The 14919-nt window shown below is 41.1% G+C and overlaps 1 protein-coding gene and 1 long non-coding RNA gene across 2 annotated transcripts in view; one reads left to right on the top strand and one right to left on the bottom strand.

Moving 5' to 3' along the window:
* LOC133564197 (uncharacterized) overlaps positions 1-14919 on the top strand; it is a 285115-nt gene that overhangs the window by 102289 nt on the left and 167907 nt on the right. The window lies entirely within an intron of this gene.
* ptpn4a (protein tyrosine phosphatase non-receptor type 4a) overlaps positions 1-14919 on the bottom strand; it is a 179720-nt gene that overhangs the window by 75471 nt on the left and 89330 nt on the right. Inside the window, exons 6-7 of the mRNA XM_061918340.1 lie at positions 13262-13306; positions 13096-13148 (exon numbers count right to left, since the gene is read on the bottom strand). Coding sequence (XP_061774324.1) covers positions 13096-13148; positions 13262-13306 — 98 coding nt within the window. The remainder of the gene's footprint in view (positions 1-13095; positions 13149-13261; positions 13307-14919) is intronic.

Genomic DNA, 14919 nt, shown 5'->3' with positions numbered 1-14919 from the left:
TGCAGATATGCAATAGTAAACAGGATAATAAGAATTAAAGCTGCAAGCAGCGTTGGTCGGGTCCGCCTTTGGCCGCTGCCAAGCCCTGGTCTAAGTCAGACCTACATAGAGGTCTTTGTTTCATGTCTCTACGACATTCCTAACAGAAGTTACAAGCAGCTTTGTCTGGGTTTTTTCCTAGGGGGCGCTGGAGCGCAATTTTGACTTTTGGGGTTTGGTTTTTTATTAGATGGCAATTTTCGCCAGTCCTGATGTGTGTGTAAAATTTGGTGAGTTTTGAAGCATGTTAACGGGGTCAAATTACAGATCAGCGTTTCTGGATGTTGTTGATAAATGGCTTTCGCTTTGCATAGTAGAGCTTTAACTTGCACTTTGAAGCATTTTAAGGGGGTCAAATTACAGCTCAAAGAGGCAAAAATGACATTTTTTAGGAAACTTTGCGCAGGGGTTCTTTGAAGGCGCGTAAAATCAAAACCGGAGCATTAATCAAAACTTTGTTGGATAGTTTTAATCAAAAGGGTTCAATCTCTCTCCTGTGCGAGTTTGAAGCCGAAACGACAAACGCACTCGGAGGAGTTTACGTTTGAAAAAGGTGACGGGTTTTTACAAAACTTTTATTTTGAAGGGGTAATTTTTTACTTCCTGTTGATTTTTGCCAAAGGATGTCAGTTATCTAAATGTAGGTCTAAGTGAGACCTACATGGAAGTTTTTGTTTCATGTCTTTCCGGCATTCCTACTGAAAGTTACAAGCAATTTTGTTTGTGTTTTCTTCCTAGGAGTAGTTTTTGCTGTGTTTTATTCAAAAATTGCGCTAGAGCGCAATTTTGAGTATTGGGATTTGGTTTTTTCATTAGATCGCAATTTTCGCCAGTCCTGATGTGTGTGCCAAGTTTGGTGAGTTTTGAAGCATTTTAAGGAGGTCAGATTACAGCCCAAAGAGGCAAAAAATAGCATTTTTTGCGAACATTTTGCTTTGAATGGGTTTTAGCAAAATTTTTGTTGATTTTTGACCCAGAAAGTAAAATTATGAAATCTAGGTCTAAGTCAGTCCTACATAGAGGTTTTTGTTTCATGTCTCTACGACTTTCCTAATGGAAGTTAAGAGCAGTCTGTTTTTTTTTTCTTCCTAGGGGGCGCTAGCGCGCAATTTTACATTTTGGGGTTTGGTTGCTTCATAAGTCGGGAAGGCATGCCAGACCGACGTGTGCGTCAAATTTGGTGAGTTATGAAGCATGTTAAGGGGGTCAAATTACAGCGCATAAGTGCGGAATAATAATAAAACGCACCAGTTTCAATAGGGTCCTTGGCCCATTGCAAAGGACTCCTGTGAAGTCCTTTGCAATGGGCCTGGCGGACCCTAATAACAAATAAATACACACTGCAATATCTCAAATAAGGGTGATATTTTCTTATTTTCTGTCTGATAAGATCATTCTTCTCACTAAGCGGATTTTATGTTAGTGTTTTACTTGTTTTAAGGGTTTTGGTCCTAAATGGTCTCAGTAAGATATTACAGCTTGTTGCTGAGATGTTACGACCTACATTGAGTGAAACATGCTTGAAACTAGACTATCAACTGACGCAAAGCTGTGTCATCAACACTCACAAATATAATTTCTTATTTCAAGCATGAAATAAAAAAAGCATGACTTTTAGACACAAGTGTGTCTCATGATTAAAACAGATGACAGAAAAATGGAATTTGCTGTTTTATTTTCAATGAAACAATAGAAAACACGTACTCATAGAGTAGTACAGTTGGCACAGTAAACTGACATTATTAGGGTCCGCCTTTGGCCGCTGCCAAGCCCTGGTCTAAGTCAGACCTACATAGAGGTCTTTGTTTCATGTCTCTACGACATTCCTAACAGAAGTTACAAGCAGTTTTGTCTGGGTTTTTTCCTAGGGGGCGCTAGAGCGCAATTTTGACTTTTGGTTTTTTTTTTTTATTAGATGGCAATTTTCGCCAGTCCTGATGTCTGTGTAAAATTTGTTGAGTTTTAAAGCATGGTAAGGGGGTCAAATTACAGATCGGCGTTTCTGGATGTTGTTGATAAATGGCTTTCGCTTTGTATAGTAGAGCTTTAACTTGCACTTTGAAGCATTTTAAAGGGGTCAAATTACAGCTCGAAGAGGCAAAAATGACATTTTTTAGGAAACTTTGCGCAGCAAATGATTGTATTGTTTGGTAAATATTTACAGAAACCCAATGCAAAAAAACAAAAACAATGGTTAATAAAAGAAAATAGTAATACAATTATATTAATCAATGATTATTTTTATGATGATTGCATTTTTTACTTACATTTTAAATTGTCTTGCATAAGAAATGTGCTGGAGAATTAACTTGTCCTGACTAATCAAACCCCCTTGAGATATTACATTTCTTTTTTATCAATATTCTTTACTAAGATTGTTACTATATATCCAACCAAAGTTTTTAAAGGATTTAGAAAACCCAAACATTTACCATATCATGCAAAATAATTTGTAGACATGATCACATTAAAATCGTCAAGGATCAAAAAAAATTAAAGCTGCAAGCAGCGTTGGTCGGGTCCGCCTTTGGCCGCTGCCGCCGTGTCCCGAGTCCCGATCTTAGTCAGAACTACATAGAAGTTTTTGTTTCATCACTCTACGACATTCCTAACAGAATTTACAAGCAGTTTTATCAGTTTATTTTCCTATGGGGCGCTAGAGCACAATTTTCATTTTTGGGGTTTGGTTTTTTTTATTGGATGGCAATTTTCACCAGTCCTGATGTGTGTGTAAAATTTGGTGAGTTTTGAAGCATGTTAAGGGGGTCAAATTACAGATTGGCGTTTCTGGATGTTGTTGATAAATGGCTTTCGCTTGGCATAGTATAGCTTTAACTTGCACTTTGAAGCATTTTAAGGTGGTCAAATTTCAGTTCAAAGAGGCAAAAAAGGCATATTTTGCGAAAATTTTGTTTTGAAGGGGTTTTTGCCAACTTCCTGTTGATTTTAGGTATAGAAGTGTTTTATTGGAAATGTAGGTCTAAGTCAGACCTACATAGAGGTTTTTGTTTCATGTCTCTACGACATTCCTAACGGAAGTTACAAGCAGTCTGTTTTGTGTCTCTTCCTAGGGGGCGCTAGCACGCAATTTTCATTTTTGGGGTTTGGTTGCTTAATATGTTGGTCTGCCGCTCCATACCGATGTGTGTGTCAAATTTGGTGAGTTTTGAAGCATCTTAAGGGGGTCAAATTAGGGTGCGAAGGTGCGAGCGCGCCTTGGGCTGCTGCCCCCAAGCCCCACGGTCGAAGATGCCTTGGTGCCACTATTTAATGCATTGTGAAAGTAATGCAGTTGTTGTATTGAAGTGAAAATATCAAGCTTCCTGTTGATTTTTTGCCAAAGTATGTTAATTATTCAAATGTAGGTCTAAGTCAGACCTACATAAAAAAAGGTGGCCCATTTGGATTTTCGGGTCCCTTTGAAAATGAGGGGAAAAAAAAAAAAAAAAAATTAGTTTTTAGTATACATTTGCTGGTTTCAAGAAATGTAATGCAGAGTGCATATCATTATGTCAAAAATAATGGCACTAGCATTTACTTAATTTAAGAATATTTTTCAACATATTGAGCAAAAAGGTGTCATATTTGGTTTTTCCATCAAGAAAAGGGCACTTTTAAAACGTTTTTTTTGGGGGGGGGGGGAAATGTCAGACCAGTAGACTCATTTGATGTTCACTGACAACCAAGCAATGTTACATTTAGAGGATATTTATTAGAATAACAGTGGGTTGTTGTTTTTTTTTCCGGGAAGATAAATGTCAGAGGGGAAATGGTTCCCTTGTCTCTCAGCCATCAGAGAAAGGACGCATGGATCAAATTCCCAACGCCATTAGCTGGCAGTTGGAAGTTCAAAAGCATCAATTGACTCAAGTAGTCCCTGGACTAACTTACACGTCTACAGCCTAAGCATATTGACAAATAAATCCATACCAGCCCACCCGCTTATTGATGTGCATAAAACTCCGGGGAGAGATCCATGTGGAGTAAATGGCTGACGTCTTAGGCCAGTGTTGGCTGCAGTTATTACTTCAGCGCGCTTCAAGAGGTGGCTTGCAGTCACCTGACCTACAGCATGGGTGTCAAACTCTGGCCCGCGGGCCAAATTTGGCCCACCATCCATCCATCATCTTCCGCTTATCCGAGGTCGGGTCGCGGGGGCAGCAGCCTAAGCAGGGAAGCCCAGACTTCCCTATCTCCAGCCACTTCGTCTAGCTCTTCCCGGGGGATCCCGAGGCGTTCCCAGGCCAGCCGGGAGACATAGTCTTCCCAACGTGTCCTGCGTCTTCCCCGTGGCCTCCTACCGGCTGGACGTGCCCTAAACACCTCCCTAGGGAGGCGTTCGGATGGCATCCTGACCAGATGCCCGAACCATCTCATCTGGCTCCTCTCGATGTGGAGGAGCAGCGGCTTTACTTTGAGTTCCTCTAGGATGGCAGAGCTTCTCACCCTATCTCTAAGGGAGAGCCCCGCCACCCGGCGGAGGAAACTCATTTCGGCCGCTTGTACCCGTGATCTTATCCTTTCGGTCATGACCCAAAGCTCATGACCATAGGTGAGGATGGGAACGTAGATCGACCGGTAAATTGAGAGCTTTGCCTTCCGGCTCAGCTCCTTCTTCACCACAACGGCTAGATACAACGTCCGCATTACTGAAGACGCCGCACCGATCCGCCTGTCGATCTCACGATCCACTCTTCCCCCACTCGTGAACAAGACTCCTAGGTAAAAATTTGGCCCACCATGTAATTTAATTTGGCCCTTGAGGCAATATCAAATTAACATTAGAGCTGGCCCGCCGGTATTATAACACCGCATTCGCCGCTAATACTCATACTTACCAACACTCCCGATTTTCCCGGGAGACTCCCAAATTTCAGTGCCCTTGCCGAAAATCACCCAAATCTCTCTCCATTTCCACCCAAACAACATCATTGGGGACGTGCCTAAAAGGCACTGCATTCAACGTCCTCTACAACCTGTCGTCCCGTCCGCTTTTTCTCCATACAAACATTGTCACATACTAAATGCGGACTTTACACACACACACAAGTGAATGCAAGTCATACTTGGTCAACCGCCATACGGGTCACACTGAAGGTGGCCGTATAAACAACTTTAACACTGTTACAAATATGCGCCACGCTCTGAACCCACACCAAACAAGAATGACAAACACATTTAGGGAGAACATCCGCACCGTAACCCAACATAAACACATTCAGAACGAATACCCGGAACCCCTTGCAGCACTAACTCTTCCAGGATGCTACAATTTTTGAAAATCGATTTTGCATGTCACTATAAAGTTATACAAGCTTTGCTCGTTCAATATTCAAGGCAAAACTTGTTTGGGTCCCTTTTAAAAGGTTAATTTGTTCAACCTTGGCCCGCGGCTTTGTTCACTTGAAAATTTTGGCCCACTTTGTATTTAAATGGGTTGTTCTTGTATAGCGCTTTTCTACCTTCAAGGTACTCAAAGCGCTTTGACACTACTTCCACATTTACCCATTCACACACACATTCACACACTGATGGAGGGAGCTGCCATGCAAGGCGCCAACCAGCACCCATCAGGAGCAAGGGTGAAGTGTCTTGCTCAGGACACAACGGACGTGACGAGGTTGGTACTAGGTGGGATTTGAACCAGTGCTCACGGCCACTCTCCCACTGCGCCACGCCGTCCCTATTTGAGTTTGACACCCCTGACCTACAGGCACTTCTGGGTTTCAGACGATGGTCTAGGGTCCCATTAGGCCACTGTTTATTTACCTGAATATGTGCAGATCTGGGTATATTTCGAAAGGTTTAGAGGCGAATATATAAGGGATCATGAAATGGAGTGGATTTATACACTCTTTACAATTTTTTTTTTAATACTGCTTGCCAAAACTGCACTTCATTTGACAGTATTTCGAGAAAAAAAAAGATTGGAGGCACGTCATGTCTTTACATCTGAGGGGTCCACAATTTAAACATTTGTTCGCCACACGTCAACAGCGTAACTAAAACGGCCTTCCTTCATCTCTGTAATATCGCTAAAATGTGTTCCATATAGTCCACTAGCGATGCCGAGATCATTACTCATGGGGCGGCATAGCTCGGTTGGTAGAGCGGCCGTGCCAGCAACTTGAGGGTTGCAGGTTCGATCCCAGCTTGTACCATCCTAGTCACTGCCGTTGTGTCCTTGGGCAAGACACTTTACCCACCTGCTCCCAGTGCCACCCACACTGGTTTAAATAAAACTTAGATATTGGGTTTCACTATGTAAAGCGCTTTGAGTCACTAGAGAAAAAGCGCTATATAAATATAATTCACTTCACTTCACTATCGACTGTTTTTGCCCACACATTTTATCTGTAATATAAGGAACTACCGTATTTTTTGGATTATAAGTCGGTTTAAATGTAACTTAGATATTGGATTTCACTATGTAAAGAGCTTTGAGTCACTTGAGAAAAGCGCTATATAAATATAATTCACTTCACTTCACTTCACATGCGTTCGTTACGTATCGTCTCAATTGCCGTAACATATTATTTTCAGGTCTCCCTATGTCTAGCATTAAAAAATGACAGTTGGTACAAAATGCGGCTGCTAGACTTTTGACAAGAACAACAAAGTTTGATCATATTATGCCTATACTGGCTCACCTGCACTGCACTTAAGATGTGACTTTAAGGTTTTACTACTTACGTATAAAATACAAACCCCGTTTCCATATGAGTTGGGAAATTGTGTTGGAAGTAAATATAAACGGAATACAATGATTTACAAATCCTTTTCAACCCATATTCAATTGAATGCACTACAAAGACAAGATATTTGATGTTCAAACTCATAAACTTTATTTTTTTTTTTTTGCACATACTAATTAACTTGGAATTTCATGGCTGCAACACGTGCCAAAGTAGTTGGGAAAGGGCATGTTCACCACTGTGTTACATCACCTTCTCTTTTAACAACACTCAATAAACGTTTGGGAACTGAGGAAACTAATTGTTGAGGCTTTGAAAGTGGAATTCTTTCCCATTCTTGTTTTATGTAGAGCTTCAGTCGTTCAACAGTCCGGGGTCTCCGCTGTCGTATTTTTCGCTTCATAATGCGCCGCACATTTTCGATGGGAGACAGGTCTGGACTGCAGGTGGGCCAGGAAAGTACCCGCACTCTTTTTTTACGAAGCCACGCTGTTGTAACACGTGCTGAATGTGGCTTGGCATTGTCTTGCTGAAATAAGCAGGGGCGCCCATGAAAAAGACTGCGCTTGGATGGCAGCGTATGTTGTTCCAAAACCTGTATGTACCTTTCAGCATTAATGGTGTCTTCACAGATGTGTAAGATGTGCCTTGGGCAGTAATGCACCCCCAAACCATCACAGATGCTGGCTTCTGAATTTTGCGTCGATAACAGTCTGGATGGTTCGCTTCCCCTTGGGTCCGGATGACACGATGTCAAATATTTCCAAAAACAATTTGGAAATGTGGACTCGTCAGACCACAGAACACTTTTCCACTTTGCATCAGTCCATCTTAGATGATCTCGGACCCAGAGAAGCCGGCGGCGTTTCTGGATGTTGTTGATAAATGGCTTTCGCTTTGTATAGTAGAGTTTTAACTTGCACTTACAGATGTAGCGACCAACTGTATTTAGTGACAGTAGTTTTCTGAAGTGTTCCTGAGCCCATGTGGTGATATCCTTTCGAGATTGAAGTCGGCTTTTGATACAGTGCCTTTTGAGGGATCGAAGGTCACCGTCATTCAGTGTTGGTTTCTGTGGAATTATTTCTCCAGATTCTCTGAGCCTTTTGATGATATTATGGACCGTAGATGTTGAAATCCCAAAATTTCTTGCAATTGCACTTTGAGAAATGTTGTTCTTAAACTGTTTGACTATTTGCATACATACAGGTACATACAGGTTTTGGAACAACATATGCTGCCATCTAACCGCCGACTTTTTCTTGGACGCCCCTGCTTATTTCGGCAAGACAGTGCCAAGCCACATTCAGCACGTGTTACAACAGCGTGGCTTCATAAAAAAAGAGTACGGGTACTTTCCTGGCCCGTCTTCAGTCCAGACCTGTCTCCCATCGAAAATGTGTGGAGCATTATGAAGCGTAAAATACGCCAGCGGAGACCCCGGACTGTTGAACGACTGAAGCTCTACATCAGGGGTGCCCATTACGTCGATCGCGAGCTACCAGTCGACCGCGGGGGGTGTGTCAGTCGATCTCCAGCCAGGCTTTTAAAAAAAATAGACCTAAAAATTAGTGATCATCAATCTTCACCAAGACGTCACTTAAATGACATTCACGGTACCGGAGGGTCTTGTGAGATGACGCTGGCTGCTGCAAGATCATTATTATGAAAATATGACCGAGAGGAAGGCGAGAAACACTTTTTATTTCAACAGACTCTCGCGCCGTACCTTCCGTCAAAACTCTAAAGGCTGACTGCATATTTCCTATCTTCACAATAAAAGCCCTGCTTCATGCTGCCTGCGCTAACTAAATACAGAGTCTCGGAAAACTGGCGTGCACAAGCCATCCCTCAGAAAGCTGGCGTGCACATCACTTGTGCACGCCAGCTTTCCGAGACTCTTATTTAGTTAGCGCAGGAGATAGGGAAGTCTGGGCTTCCCTGCTTAGGCTGCTGCCCCCGCGACCCGACCTCGGATAAGCGGAAGATGATGGATGGATGGATGAAGGCAGCATGAAGCAGGGCTTTTATTGTGAAGATAGGAAATGTGCAGTCGGCCTTTAGAGTTTTGACGGAAGGGACGGCGCGAAAGTCTGTTGAAATAAAAAGTGTTTCTCGCCTTCCTCTCTGTCATTTTTTCATAATAATGAACTGGCAGCAGCCAGCGTCATCTCACAAGACCCTCGGGTGCCGGGAATGTCAATCAAGCAAGCTACGGAATTTGCCGCCAATGTTTTTCTTGTAAAGTGTATGGAAGCTGGATGAATTAGATGCCAAAAACCAACCACTTTCATGTGGTATTGTACAGAAAGGACAACTTTTTTTTCCTCCATTTGAAAATGTGGGCGTTATCATCATTACTGTCTGATTCCAATCAATGCAAGTCATCAGAATCAGGTAATACACCAACTTATATTCTTGTCTTCGTGAAAGAAAGACATCTATATGTGTTACACATGCTTGTATTATCATTAAACACATTTAACTTGTTTACAAAAATGTCTCTTTCATAAATAAATAAATATAAATGAGGTAGATCCCCTCGAGTTGGTCAATTGAAAAGTAGCTCGCCTGCAGAAAAAGTGTGGGCACCCCTGATCTAAATGATTAGTCGACTAATCGGCTAAGTTCAATTATGTCTCAAATTTAGCCATCTATTTAGGCATGTGCTAACTAGCAAATATGACTTCTCCATTCATAAATATTCATTTATACTCAAATTGTGCTGTTTTCATATATAAGTATTGTCTTTTTATCGATGCAACTAATCTCTTTTTTTTGTGCTTGCTTTCAGGTTGAAAATCGTGAAAATCTCCTTCAAGTGCAAACAGCTCTTCATCCAGTTGAGGAAAGAGGCACTGAGTGCACATTTTTTTATTCAAGTGCATTTAGCACTTGGATTTAGGGGTGAGCATTGTAGGAGTGTGACTCTTTGGCACCTATTTGATTCCTGGGGTGAGGATTCGGTTCAGAATTGATCCTGGATTCACCACAATTTTCAATTCAAACCGATTCTCGCAATGTTTATTTAGTATAACAATTGTAATGAAACTTTTGCAAAACAGAAAAAAATGTCCTTTTGGTTGCGTTGAGATTCCCTAAAAATGTTGACCCCTAAAAAAAAAAAAAGGAATCTCCACCCATCCATTTCCTACCGCTTATTCCCTTTCGGGGTCGCAGGGGGCGCTGGCGCCTATCTCAGCTACAATCGGGCGGAAGGCGGGGTACACTCTGGACAAGTCGCCACCTCATTGCAGGGCCAACACAGATAGGTCTTGCAACTTTAGCACGTGTTGCAGCCATGAAATTCTAAGTTAATTATTTGCATTTTATGAGATTGAACATCAAATATCTTGTCTTTGTCGTGCATTCAATTGAATATGGGTTGAAAAGGATTTGCAAATCATTGTATTCCATTTATATTTACATCTAACACAATTTCCCAAATCATATGGAAACGGGGTTTGTATATATCTGTGGCTTATAGCACTCTATTGTCCGGAAAATACGGTATTTGGGCTGATTGTCAATCAAACTCAATTGACATGTCAATCACTTGAAGCAAAACTATTTTACATGTATTTATGTGCGTCGTATTTCAGACTGCGTTCGATGACTCCAGTCAGAATAAGGCTGGAGTTTTTATCAGTGCTGGCTCGTGGGCCAAAACCGTCCGAATTAGCATCATATGCAGCTGCTTCAAGCTTTTTCTTCCCAAAGCAAACATTTATCTGCATGATCTAGCTGGCACAGAGTGAAGTGAGAACTGAGCGGCGGCGGCGGCGCGTGTTTGGGTTTCTTCCCGCGTAAAAGCAGTAGTGTCGCCATGTTGCTGGAGTAGGCCAAATCTCTCTGACCTATATAGTGTGCAAGCCCACAAAATCTGAGCGTAGGAAATGGTGAACGAGCGGAGGGGAGGGCGTCGGGGGAGGGGATATGGGGCGCGAAAGGATGAGCACAAACCGAGCACAACACATCACAAACATCTGTCGGATAAACAGACACTATAACCTGCAGTCAACAATGATGGGACCTACTCTTGGCACCATTCTGTGGAAGTAGAATTGTCTCACATCAACTTATATAGATTATTACATATGCATATATGAATACAAATACAAATACAAATGTGATGTACAAATAAATAAATAATTTGTTTAAATAAACTCTTACGGGTTACAATAGAGGGCGGGGTTGGGGGTGTATATTGTGGCCCGGAAGAGTTAGGGCTGCATGGGATTCTGGGTATTTGTTCTGTTGTGTTACGCTGCGGATGTTCTCACAAAATGTGTTTGTCATTCTTGTTTGGTGTGGGTTCACAGTGTGGCGCATATTTGTAACAGTGTTAAAGTTGTTTATACGGCCACCCTCAGTGTGACCTGTGTGGCTGTTGACCAACTATGTCTTGCAGTCGCTTACTGCGCCTACAGAAGCCAAATGCAACATGTGGCGGGGCTGGCACGCTGTTTGTAAAGGATGTAGAGGACGCGAAAGGCAGTGCTGCCACGATGTCCCCTTAATATTGTTTTTAGGATGAAATTCGGGGGAATGAATACCCATGGAGGGGCACCGGCTATTGGGTGTCTCCCGGCAAAATCGAGGGTATACAAGTGTGACGCTGTAAAGCGCCATTCATATAAAACTCGCGGGCCGCACCGACATAAAATTTTCATGCCGCGTGTTTGAGACCCCTGCTTTAAAGTAATATCCAACATTTGCGACGACGACTTTTTACTGTCAACAGAGTTTCGATTTTTAAAGGGGAACATTATCACAATTTCAAAAGGGTTAAAAACAATAAAAATAAAAAGTGGCTTGTTTTATTTTTCGAAGTTTTTTTCAAAATGTTACACCTCCCGGAATATCCCTAAAAAAAGCTTTAAAGTTCTTGATTTTCGCCATTTGCGATGCGACGGTCCATTTCCCTGAGACGTCATACAGTGCTGCCAATACAAACAACATGGCGGTTACCACGGCGAGATATAGCGACATTAGCTCGGATTCAGACTCGTATTTCAGCGGCTTAAGCGATTCAACAGATTACGCATGTATTGAAACAGATGGTCGGAGTATGGAGGCAGATAGCGAAAACGAAATTGAAGAAGAAATTGAAGCTATTGAGCGAATAGCTGTTGACGGTATTCGGCCATAGCGTGGGTGTACCTAATGAAGTGGCCGATAGCATGGCTGCCTTATTAGCATCGCCGGTAAAATGTGCGGACCAAACGATCAGGACTTTCGCATCTTGTAACACTGGAGCAACTTAAATCCGTCGATTGGTAAGTGTTTGTTTCGCATTAAATGTGGGTATCTAGTTTCAAATGTACATACAGCTAGCGTAAATAGCATGTTAGCATCGATTAGCTGGCAGTCATGCCGTGACCAAATATGTCTGATTAGCACATAAGTCAACAACATCAACGAAACTCACCTTTGTGATTTCGTTGACTTAATCTTTTGCAAATGCATCTGCATGTTATCCATACATCTCTGTGCCATGTCTGTCTTAGCATCGCCGGTAAAATGGGAAGACACTCTGGTACATTCAATGGGGGTCTGGCGGCAGATTTCTTGCCAGTGGTGCAACTTGAATCCCTCCCTGTTAGTGTTGTTACACCCTCCGACAACACACCGACGAGGCATGATGTCTCCAAGGTTCCAAAAAATAGTCGAAAAAACGGAAAATAACAGAGCTGAGACCCGGTGTTTGTAATGTGTTGAAAATGAAAATGGCGCGTGCATTACCTCGGTGACGTCACGTTCTGACGTCATCGCTAAAAGACCGATAAACAGAAAGGCGTTTAATTTGCCAAAATTCACCCATTTAGAGTTCGGAAATCGGTTAAAAAAAATACATGGTCTTTTTTCTGCAACATCAAGGTATATATTGACTCTTCCATAGGTTTGGTGATAATGTTCCCCTTTAATGATTTCCGCTGGTGGTGTGCCTCCGGATTTTTTCAACGCAAAAAATGTGCCTCGGCTCAAAAAAGGTTGAAAAACACTTTGGTAGGAAAATGGATGGATGGCTGGAAACCCTGTTCAAGAACCAATTCAGTTTGTAAATCGGGGTTTGCCTGTACTGGTATTGAAAAGTAGCCCGTGATAATATTTAGTCTTGTCATTTTTGGCCCATCTGGACTGCAAAACTGCGGCCTCAGTCTAACTGCATACTCAGGTACAGTGCCATTAATAACAGACCGCAGCTTGTTTGAATAGTAATGGCTTGTGAGCAGCAGCCATGAGGGCACTGGACCAACCACGGCCATTACTTTTAACAGTGTGTGTACATAAAGAGAGACTTAATGAATTGGATTTCAGTCATAATGAAGAGTGAGTGTATCAGGGGAGCCTTACTTACATTGAACAGCATAGGAAGCCAGAAGTGCGGCCGTGTTGTGTGGACAAGGCAATCTGGAACACACAAAAAAACACGTATGTGTACTTTATACAGCCTGATTTGATCTTTGAAGCAATATCAACATGATATAAGTATTCCCTTTTTCTTACTCAGCCCCCAAACTCACCTTCCAGTTAAGATGTCCTGTTTGATCTGAAGAAAATATTGGTACCTGAAAGGGAAATAAACAAAATAAACACAATCTTAATATTCATATTATTAATAAAAAACAGTTAATCCCTACAACATTGTCAAAAACAATGTCAGTTAATGGGTTGAAAGATGAGGCATGTGAGCACACTAGGACGAAAAAAGAGGAACATTTCTATAAGCTTACCAACATTAAATTCTCATTGAAAATGTCATGTAAAATTCTATAACATACATGCAAAAAACTCAGAGAACATCTCGCATTTGGTAAAATATCTTAGTGGTTCTCAACCTTTTTCCAGCAATGTACCCCCTGTGAAAATATTTTTTATTCAAGCACCCCCTAATCAGGGCAAAGCATTTTTGGTTGAAAAAAAGAGATAAAGAAGTAAAATATAGCACTATGTCATCAGTTTCTGATTTATTAGATTGTATAACAGAGCAAAATGTTGCTCATTTGTAGTGGTCTTTCTTGAACTATTTGGAAAAAAAGATATAAATATAACAAAAAATTGTTGAAAAATTAACAAGTGATTCAATTATAAATAAAGATTTCTACACATAGAAGTAATCATCAACTTAAAGTGCCCTCTTTGGGGATTGTAATAGAGATCCATCTGGATTCATGAACTTAATTCTAAACATTTATTCTCAACAAAAAAAAATTGTTAACATCAGTATTTATGGAACATGTCCACAAAACATCTAGCTGTCAACACTGAATATTGCATTGTTGCATTTCTTTCCACAGTTTATGAACTTACATTCATATTTTGTTGAAATATTATTCAATAAATATATTTTTAAAAGGATTTTTGAATTGTTGCTATTTTTAAAAAATCTCACATACCCCTTGGCATACCTTCAAGTACCCCCAGGGGTATGCATACCCCCATTTGAGAACCACTGACATATCTTGTAGCCACGCCCCCTTCAGTAATATACTTCTTGTCTTGTGACTTCTGTTTACAATCGGTCACATCGAAAATATACCCTATTTTTAGTACTATGAAGGTGCAGTTAAAATACCTTAATTTTCTCAAAAATCAACAATGCGCCTTATAACCTAGTGCACTTTATGTACAAGTTAATTCTGAATGTGCTTATCGACCTTGAGGCAGTTTTAATTTGGTATATGGTGTAAAAAGGGTAAACAGTAGATGGCAGTCACACATAAGAGATCAGTGTGGACCAAGGTTCCATCTAAGGCAGTGGTCCCCAACCTTTTCGTATCCGCGGACCGGTCAACGCTTAATAATTTGGGGGGGGGAATCCCATTTTTTTATTTGTCATGAAAAAGGGAGGTTTTTGTGGTTGGTGCACTAATTGTAAGTGTATATTGTGTTTAAATTGCCTTTCAAATGTCTGTTATGGGTGTTGGTTTTTATCAAATACATTTCCCCAAAAAATGCAACTTATACTCCAGTGCGACTTATATATGTTTGATTTATTTGATATATTTGATTTCCTATTATGCAGCTCATTTATATTTGACACTTAAAATGTCTCTGACAATCTTGCACTTTCTGTTTTGGAAATGACATGAACGTTTGTGCCAATGCTTGATATCCGTTTAATAAATACACTTTTAGTTGTGATTTCCTTCTCTGCATGAAAGTTTAAAAGTAGCATATA

The sequence above is a fragment of the Nerophis ophidion genome, linkage group LG13, assembly GCF_033978795.1.
Source record: "Nerophis ophidion isolate RoL-2023_Sa linkage group LG13, RoL_Noph_v1.0, whole genome shotgun sequence".
Classification (NCBI taxonomy): domain Eukaryota; kingdom Metazoa; phylum Chordata; class Actinopteri; order Syngnathiformes; family Syngnathidae; genus Nerophis; species Nerophis ophidion.
The sequence above is the reverse complement of the archived record's forward strand: the minus strand, read 5'-3'. Positions and strand labels throughout refer to the sequence as shown.